The 9,626-nt window shown below is 33.4% G+C and overlaps 1 protein-coding gene across 1 annotated transcript; it reads right to left on the bottom strand.

Moving 5' to 3' along the window:
• Positions 1–125: 125 nt before the first annotated feature.
• Positions 126–3,609, bottom strand: LOC130654144 (syntaxin-binding protein 1-like). The gene has a single exon (XM_057456681.1). The coding sequence runs from the start codon at positions 3,258–3,260 to the stop codon at positions 1,476–1,478; it is 1,785 nt and encodes a 594-aa protein (XP_057312664.1). The 5' UTR covers positions 3,261–3,609; the 3' UTR covers positions 126–1,475.
• Positions 3,610–9,626: the final 6,017 nt, after the last annotated feature.

The raw sequence follows: 9,626 nt of genomic DNA, 5'->3' as shown, positions 1-9,626 counted from the left end.
CATTATTATCTATTATTATACTATACTATTCGATTATAATCGAGTCCAGTCCTAAATGAAATTGCGCCTACCTGTTTTTTCATTAGAAAAAATACAACAATTGTAAATAAGGAAAACAAGTAAAGTAAGTTGTTTTTTGACTTTTTATTCTTTTCTCAGTACGAATAAAAGGAAGATAAATAAAAGGAAGATTTTCACTGGAGTTCTCCTTTGGATCTCTCACACATGTAAATATCAAACATTCGAATCGGTTAAGACGCAAAATCTCGCGAATTTTTGACCTAACTGCAAAACTTATTTTAGCGAAAGACTGACGTTGGCATAATTTCGTGAATGGGATCGAAAAATCTCGAAATTTCGCAAATTTGCAAAAAAATTTCCCACAAAAATTACTTCTCTTAGGGTTGGGGGAAGCAAAAGCAGCAAAACGTCAAAATTTTAATGTTTTAAAAAAGGAGTTGGAATGAGTAAAAATACAAGGTATAGAGGATGCAGAATTATTAACAATGAAACATTATATACAAAACATCGTGAAACCCAATATCACTAAATTACAAAATAGATATGCACTAAATTTCAAAGTAGACTTGTGTTTGAAAATAATTTATCTTCTGAATTTATTTTTAATGAAAACAAGCACGAGTTTGTAAAAAAATCCTGCTAATAACAATTCACATAACTAATTTTGGCGGAATGTGCGCGAAATAGTTTTTTAGATGATGAGCAAAAAATAGATTATACAAAATTGAAACAAGATAGAATAACGAGATTTAAAATATTCTAAGATTTTTTACCACACAAATTTATCACCAGTTTATTTTCCACAACTACTTGTAAGGAGTGCGCGAAAAATAAACGTGCGCTAAATCTAGGTGTGCAAAATAAAAAGAAGGTACTTTAAATTAACGAAATTTTTATATATATTGCCGTGCGTATTAAATAGTCCACCACCTATGTTATAACTAAATACTTTCACGATATTAATATTTAGATTTCTTTGATATGAACGATTTTCTATATAAATGCGATCTTTTCTTTTATAATGACTAATTATCCAAGTAAAATAAACATTTTTAATTGTTGGATCAAAAATTAAAATGTGGAGAAAAAAATTCTAATTATACAGCACTTTTTAAAGGGGATAAAAAGGGGTTATAAAATCAATTGAATTAATTATGATATGGAACTCTTCAACCAATTTTTTCAAAGAAACGTACAATTCCACAAGGTTTGACTAATGTCTTGTACACTTTATATTCCTTTCCCTTATGAAATACAAAGAAATACAAAAATATAGTATTTATAATAATGTTTACAATAGAACAAATTAAGTATATATACGAAGATGTGTTGTTGTTGCTGTTACAACATGAAACACCTGAAACAAAATAAAATAAAGAGCAGACAATCATAGGAAATAATCTTCTTATAATTTAAATTTTAATACTAGAAATAAAAGCAAAAATTTGTGATCTTTAGCCTAAGCTTAAGATTCTGTACAAAAAACCATCAGGTGTTAACAGTTCGGTTCCACCAACCAATACTTCCCATGATTGCTTAGCTTTTGTCACTTCATACGCACATCTCATTTCGGAGTATGATGTACCACCAATGATGAAAACGATTAAGCGTGGAACACTTTTAGTATCAGATTGAGACTTTTCTTTGTGCCAATTGCCGTACATTCTTGCACTTCTGGCTGTAGTTGCTCCTCCACCCATTAAACCACCTCCTTCTCTCGTCATCAAGTAAGGGAACAACTTTCCATCAAGTTTTCCTTCCACAGCTTCTTCCATAATATCTTTAACATATGGAACATATCGAGATAATTGATAACTTTCTTCAGTTCTTTCTTTTCGAGTGGGAAGAGGCTTTTTCTTTCCAGAATCTTGAATTACAGTCACATCAAGATTTGACACATTTTTGATGGTGTTTCGACCAACACTTGAGATTTTAGCATGTTCCATTAACTTGTTCATGCTTTCTTCACTGATACCTTGCTTCATAATCGCATACAACAGAATTATCCTCAGCTTATTATTTTCAGTAATACTTGTATCAAGAAGGACAGGGACAATTGCTCTCATATGGTCCTTACTGATTTTTTCCCCATCCTTGTCAACTCCTGTAGCAAGATCTTGCTCCACAGCACACAATTTTTCAATTTGATTATTATTATAAATGCGTAAACACTCTTCTGCCAGATTAAGATGAAGCGAGTACTTGCTCAATTCTTTCTGATACTGTGGCATTTTTTTGAGCAATAAAGACAAATCCTTTATTGTTGTTGCTTGCTTGGTACCTGGACCAGTTATTCTTTTTGATTCTGAAAATTCTTTTATCATGGATGTTATCTCTTTCGACACATTAGCAATGTGCTTGTGTCTTAACTTAACCCACAGATCATCATTCTCATCAAGCAGTGTTTCTTTTGGAATATATTCCCCAGAAGATTGCACTTCGTATTTGTAAACATCATTTTGGATATCAAGCATGTCATATGCCATTGCTTGATAAGTGAGCTCGTGAAGTAGAGGACTGACAAGATCAAATCCTCGATCAAGGATAATTAACTGTGACTGCTGCTTTTCTGGCCCATCACCCATTGATGGATCATCTGCTTTGTACTCTCTTAATCTGTCCATCAATGCTTGGGCAACATCACAAGACAACTCAGATGCGGAACGGTAACGGATAGATGGATACTCTCCAAGTGATAAACACAGTGTTGCTAATTGTTCTGCAATTTGTTCGACACATGGTGGTCTTTTCTCACGGACTACGGAGTTGTTGTGACTGTATAAATGAGGTAAAGCTTCTCTGTTATCCAGAGAAAATACTTGCATTTCTATTGGAAGATAAGCTATATCGATTTCCTTCAAAGTCCTTATACGTTTTGCCAGGTTGTTTGCATTTGCCAATCGATTAAAAAGTTTTTCAGGACAAGTCTCTGTAAAAAACAGGTGCACATTAGGATATCTGGGATTATTAGCATCTTTGAAGTCATCTATCACACTTTGCACAGAATTTTCTGTAGGAGATATGAAGTATATGGCTTCCAGAGGAAGTGATTGTCTTCCTTTCGTTAAATCCTCAACAATTGTTACACCAGCCATAACAATATCTCTCATTTTGCAACATGTTGATATTACTCGCATAGCGAGTTTATCAACAACTAAAACTTTTTTTTCAGTTCCTTTAACTACACTTTTAATGACATCATTTAAGATTCTCTGTCCAACTAAATTTTTTAAAGCCATCACAAACCAAATCCTGTTTCAACTTTACGAGGGAAAACCTTTTTTTATGCTGCAAAGCAAAACAAAGTTTAGCTGGAAAACTCTAATAACAAGTGCCAGGTTGGAGGGCCTATTTTGCTCGGCGACTAACTTAAGAAATTCGAGTAGCTGACATATGGAGGTCATTCTTGTCTCGATGATTCATGAGACGCGCGAAAACTGCGCACACGAGATTCGGTTTCTCTTGGTTTGCGTTATAATTTTTAATCTATGATCTATTATCATGGAAAAAGACCAAGCAAAGATTGATTCAACCGATTTTAAAAATAGGTGAATTCACTGTTTTTTTTATTTTATTTTTATCTCTGTTTATCGTGAAAAATAGTCATTTTTGATATACTTGTGTTGTAAAATATGATGGAGAATGACTATTTTCAAGTGACGAAGAAGATGATTCGTTCTTTAAATCTGATGCGATGTAAAGAAATATATTTTTTATTTTTGTGTTTATACATTATTAAAATTCTTCTACAGTAGCTATAATAGCGCGCATTTTATTTATTTATTATAGAGATGAAATTTTAAAAATACAAAAAAATCATGCGCAATCTCGTAAAAGAAAACTTGGTAAATCTATACAATAAATTAATTATTCATGATGTTTTAATTGCAATAATCCTTTTGTTAAAATAATAGTGGAGCAAAAACATAAAAGTAAATCTGACATGGAAGTGGAAAAACCCCAGAGATTGTAGAAAAAGCGCAAAGAAAACGTATTATTTTGCTAACAACTTTTACTTGTTTGCATTAGCTACGATTTGGTCACAAACTTAGAACAAGGTTTTCTTAATGACGTTTTAACATCATTTCATTGTCTTTACAAAAACGTGTATGTTATACCGTCGTAGACATTTCTCCTAATCAATGAAACTATACTGCTTTAGAAAGTTAGACAGAATGTGTCGACTCCTTACGAGAAGCTAAAGAAATAATTCAGCAACATGAAATAGAAACCGGAACATCGTATTCTAACTACTTTAAGGATGAATAACATAACATGAATACTGAACAGACAAACCGAAATAATATCTTCAATAATACTTTAAGGATGTAGCTTTCGGTGCAGACAGTAAGTTTTGACTAAATATTTAATAGAATATAGCTACATAAAATGTGATTTAAATTAAATTTTAATTTAAGCGTGGAAATAAGTTATCCAAATAAATTTTTGAATTAAAAGGAAAATGCATTTTGTTTGAAGACAAAAAATCTTCCATTTCTCAAATAATGTTCGACGGGATACCGTTTATAGTTGTTGGAACAAAAAGCCTATGGTACTGATAGGAACGCTTCTCACAAGAAAGAAAGAAAAGAAAATAAGCTAGAGCGAAAATTATCCTTCGAGATATTGTTTCCTTTCCAGATTACAAGGTGAAATAATATTTTTCCATTCAAGATTACCCGTAAATGCTATAGGATAACACCGTCCTAATATTATTTTATTGTTTATTTAGATAGACAAGTTAAAGTTTTAAATCCTTTCTCACTGTTAATAACGCACAAATGGAAAATAACGAACTAAGTGAAAATGAATTATTCAAAGCGATCGACTCACTACAATCAAATAAAAGTCCAGGTTTTGATGACGTCAATAGTAACGTTGTAAAACAAACAAAAAATGCTCTAAAAATTCCACTAATGCATATATTTAACCTTTCCCTGCTGCAAGGATATTTTCCTGAAAAACTTAAAATTGCAAGAGTTTTACCAGTATATAAAACAGGCGAAAAGACTAATGCATCTAATTATAGACCAATATCAGTTCTTCCATGTTTCTCAAAAATACTAGAACGCATAATGTACAATAGATTTTATTCTTTTTTAACTGCTAATAATATTTTATACGACAATCAATTTGGCTTTCAAGCAGGTCATTCTACTGATCATGCAATAGTTAAACTTGTTAATGAAATATCAAAGGCGTTTGACGAAAACAAGTACATGCTAGGAATTTTTATAGATCTAAGCAAAGCATTTGACACCGTAGATCACAAAATTCTACTAGAAAAACTCAAAAACTACGGTATCCGCAATTCCAACATTCGCTGGTTTGAAAGTTATTTATCCAATAGAAAACAGTACATTTCCTTTGACGGTGGAAGTACAAACTACAAAACAATCATCTGTGGAGTTCCACAAGGTTCCATATTAGGACCACTCTTATTCCTTATATATGTAAATGATTTAAACAAAGCTTCGAATATTTTACATTCAATTTTATTTGCAGATGATACAAATCTGTTTTATGCACATAAAGATGTAAAAACATTATTTCGCACAGTCAATTATGAACTCTCTAAGCTGGCAGAATGGTTTAAGGCAAACAGACTGTCCCTAAATATTTCTAAAACAAAGTACACACTTTTTCACAGGCACAATAAAAAAGATGATATGCCATTGAAGCTTCCTGATTTATCTATTAATAATATAAGTATAAAAAGAGCACAATCCATGAAATTTTTAGGAGTTATTCTTGATGAAAATGTTACTTGGAGAGAACATATAAATATTTTAGAAGAAAAGGTCGCAAAGAATATTGGCATCCTATTTAAAGCAAAATTTGTTCTAGATCAGAATTGTTTAAAAAACATATATTCTTCTTTCATTCACTGCTATCTAAATTATGCAAATATTGCGTGGGGCAGCACCAACGCTACAAAATTGACAAAATTACAAAATAAACAAAAACATGCAATCAGAATTATTTTAAATGTTGACAGGTACACTCACTCCAGAGAGTTATTCAAAAAGATCAGTGTACTGAATTTATACCAACTAAATATTTATCAAACTCTTATTTTTATGTTTAAGCTTGAGAACAATATGTTACCAAGAGTATTTAATGATATGTTTCAGAAGATACAACATAAATATCCATCCAGATTTTCAATTAACAGTTTCTTATTGTAGAGGAGTTCATCGACAATGTGATAGATTGTAATACTGTAACTCCGCCTCAATCTCCACCTGTCATTAATTTGACCTCACCCCAGAAAACAAGAAAAACTGACGTTGTCCCGGGCCAGTTACTGAGTGAAAAAGAATTGTTGACTTTGCGTGAAATGGACAAAATTATCAACAACCATATGCTAACCGTGTGTTGTGGTATTTTTGGAAATGAAAGGATGGCGCAGTGTGACAAGTGCAAAAAATGGTTTCACGGAATGTGTGAAAACATACCAAACAGCGTTTTTAAGAAGTCCAACCAACAAGAATTGGTATTGCAAATTGTGTAAAAGTGTTTGTTGTAAATTTATCTTATCTCATAAGAAAAAAAAACAAAAACGAACGAAAGTGTTTTATTCCATTCCGCGTGGGTGTTCAAGCCGTACGGGCATAGTTTGTTTAGATATTCGGAACAACTCGCGAAAACTCGTCCAAAATATTGTTTTTTATGAACCTCCGACCCGGCACTTGTTATTAGAGTTTTCCAGTTTAGCTCCTCTTCAGTTCTACTACCGTAGCCCCCAGCAAAGAATAATGCGGGTCGATTTTGAAAAAGGCGTACGTACAGGTCGGGCGAAGCAGGCGACGTTAAATAAATGGTAGCTGCAGTTAGTTGTTTATGTATGCACGTGTTTTTTTTTTAATTTTTAAAAAGGAGAAGTAACTTTTGAAAAAAATAAGTAGCATATTCAGATTCATCTAAAATTATGGGAAAATATAGGAGCGAAGTTTCAACAAATAAATTTTCTAATAGTGCTACCATATTTAGAGAGAAATAAGTCCAGAGGTAATACTTATATGAATAGAACATTATTAGGTAGCTAACATCATTAAAACGTCGGAGGGAACCTTTAAGCCAAATAGGGTAAATAAATGTTACTTACTTGGTAAACTACCCGGTCAGGTGATTCCGTATCTTTCCAAATGTGTAGCACATTCTTTAAACAGGTGAAATTAATAAATTGTTTTTATCCCAGTCAGGTTTTATCCATCTATCATCTACCTATATGGTAGCTTTGCTGTGTTGTGGGTTCCTGCTGCTCCTTCTGTGTAACATCGTAAGGAAATGGGCTTGCCTCAAATCCTTCAAACATAGTTTTGGAAGAGCATATAATCGTAAAATGATCTCCCTACGACTTAAAAATACCTTTACTCAGGTTAGGAAACCCCCACATTTACGCTAAAACTGATTTTTGTGTTCGTTGTATTTTTAAGCAACACAAAACCTTCTTTCAAAAGTAGCTCACCCAACAACAACGAAATGAGTCGACTAGTTTCTTTTCTATCTCTTCACTTGATGCCTTCAATAGAGTTTCTGACAGCAGCTCACTCTCCAATTAAAATTAATGGCTTTATCAAAACTTAAGCAGGCACAAGTATTTTTATTTTTTAATCCTCTTTTTAGGGACATCTGCCTCAACCCAGGTATCCCTGTTCTTCATGCTTAAAACCTGTGGCAAAAACACACAAAGCACTTTCTTGTGACGAGTGTGAATTATGGGCTCATAAAAAATGTGAGCGTATTTCTGATAAAAAATATCCACAATTTATGAAGACTCCTGAAGATAAACTGTTTTTCGTTTGCAGTCCTTGTCTTTCTCGTAATTTGCCCTTTGCTAATGAGGAGTCATTTGGTGACAAAATCAATATTACTATTGATCAAAACTTTGATTTTGAGGCAATCAGAAATGGAAAAGGCTTAAAATGACCCATCTCAACATTAATGGTCTGTTATCCATCTGTGGAACCAAAATTGATGACGCCATCACGGACAATGACGTTAAGATTGATGGCTATTTTTGTTATAGGAATGATCAGAATAGACGAGGTGGGGGTGTTCTGATATTTGTTCCCTTGGTCAACACAGAATTTGGCAAAAAAGCCTTCCCATTTAGAGCTGTGGAATAATCTTCCAGACCAAGTGACCTGTGATGGAAGTCTGCTTTCGTTTACAACTTCCATCTCCAATATATTTGGCAAATTCTAATGGAGATCACTTTTGAACTTTTTAATTTTTGTTTTTTATTCTTTTTGTTTTTAATTTTCACAGATTATAAATGTTACTATGTTTGATTAAGCTGAGGCAGTTTAAGGTTTATCATTTTTTGTTTCTTTTTTGTTCTAGTGGCCCCCAGTGGAAACAATCCACTAACTATAGGTTTTTGTGATTTTCTGGGCTAGCCACTTAAAATATTTATTATTATTCTTTTATAATACTTTTTCTTGCTTTGACTGGAGGTTAACTGGCTGGGAATAGCACATTTTAGATTTATTGTTTAGTTAGGACGTATACTGTCCTTTAATTGGTATGGTTCAGAGGTGAAAACAACACAAAGTAGTGTAAAATGTATTCTTAAATAGTTTGCAGTTCTATTTGGGGTATGAATCAGGCTAAGTATCCATAGAATTAAAGATGTTATCCAGATAAGAAGATTGAATTGGCTGGGGCACTTGGAAAGAATGGAGGGGGATAATTGGGTAAGAAGTGTAGAGACTTGATAGTTCCTAGGCAAAGCCCAGAGGCAGACCAAGAAAGACTTGGCAGGAGGTTTTAAGGACAGACTTGATACAGAGGAAGTTGAGTTTAGATCTAACACAGTCTAGATCAGATTGGAAGAGGGTCATTAATATACCCCGTCCAACCCATGCTAGCATGGAAAATGGCTGTTAAGCTGAGAATGATGAGAATGATGTATGAGTTGAGATGCTAGGGCTTCATTAGAAATTAAGTATTGAAATAAATTACTGACATTGGAACAGACAGGACAATTGAGAAATTACTGACCTTGTAACAGACAAGACAATTGACGACATTGTAACAGGACAATTGACAAATTATTGGCATTGTAACAGACAAGACAATTGGCACTATATGCCTTAGACAACAGACTCTTGACACTACATGTCTATTATGGTGAGTGTTTATCGTAACAGTTGGCACACGGGCTTCTTTTTACTGCACCATATGGCCACTGGCTTCTTTTTACTGCACCATTTGGCCACTGGCTTCTTTTAGACATTTTGACAACGGACTCATAACACTTGACACATATGTCTTACTATGGTGAGTGTTTATCGTAACAGTTGGCACACAGGCTTCTTTTTACTGCATCATATGGCCACTGGCTTCTTTTAGACATTTTGACAATGGACTCTTGACACTACATGTCTATTAGGGTGAGGTTTTTATCGTAATGATTGGCCCACAGGCTTTTTTTCCTGCACCATATGACCACTGGCTTCTTTTGACATTTTGACAACCGACTTTTGACAGTAAATGACAATTAATGACAAGGTTTGTCTGACATGAACTGACACGCTCTACACAAAAACTTACTTAACTCCATCATTGTAAAGAACATACAAGGCTAAGCTTAGACA

This window comes from Hydractinia symbiolongicarpus, chromosome 8, assembly GCF_029227915.1.
Source record: "Hydractinia symbiolongicarpus strain clone_291-10 chromosome 8, HSymV2.1, whole genome shotgun sequence".
NCBI classification, from domain to species: domain Eukaryota; kingdom Metazoa; phylum Cnidaria; class Hydrozoa; order Anthoathecata; family Hydractiniidae; genus Hydractinia; species Hydractinia symbiolongicarpus.
The sequence above is the reverse complement of the archived record's forward strand: the minus strand, read 5'-3'. Positions and strand labels throughout refer to the sequence as shown.

Coding starts and splice junctions, on each gene's coding strand:
- LOC130654144 (XM_057456681.1), bottom strand. CDS start 3,260: ATGGCTTTAAAAAATTTAGTTGGACAGAGAATCTTAAATGATGTCATT.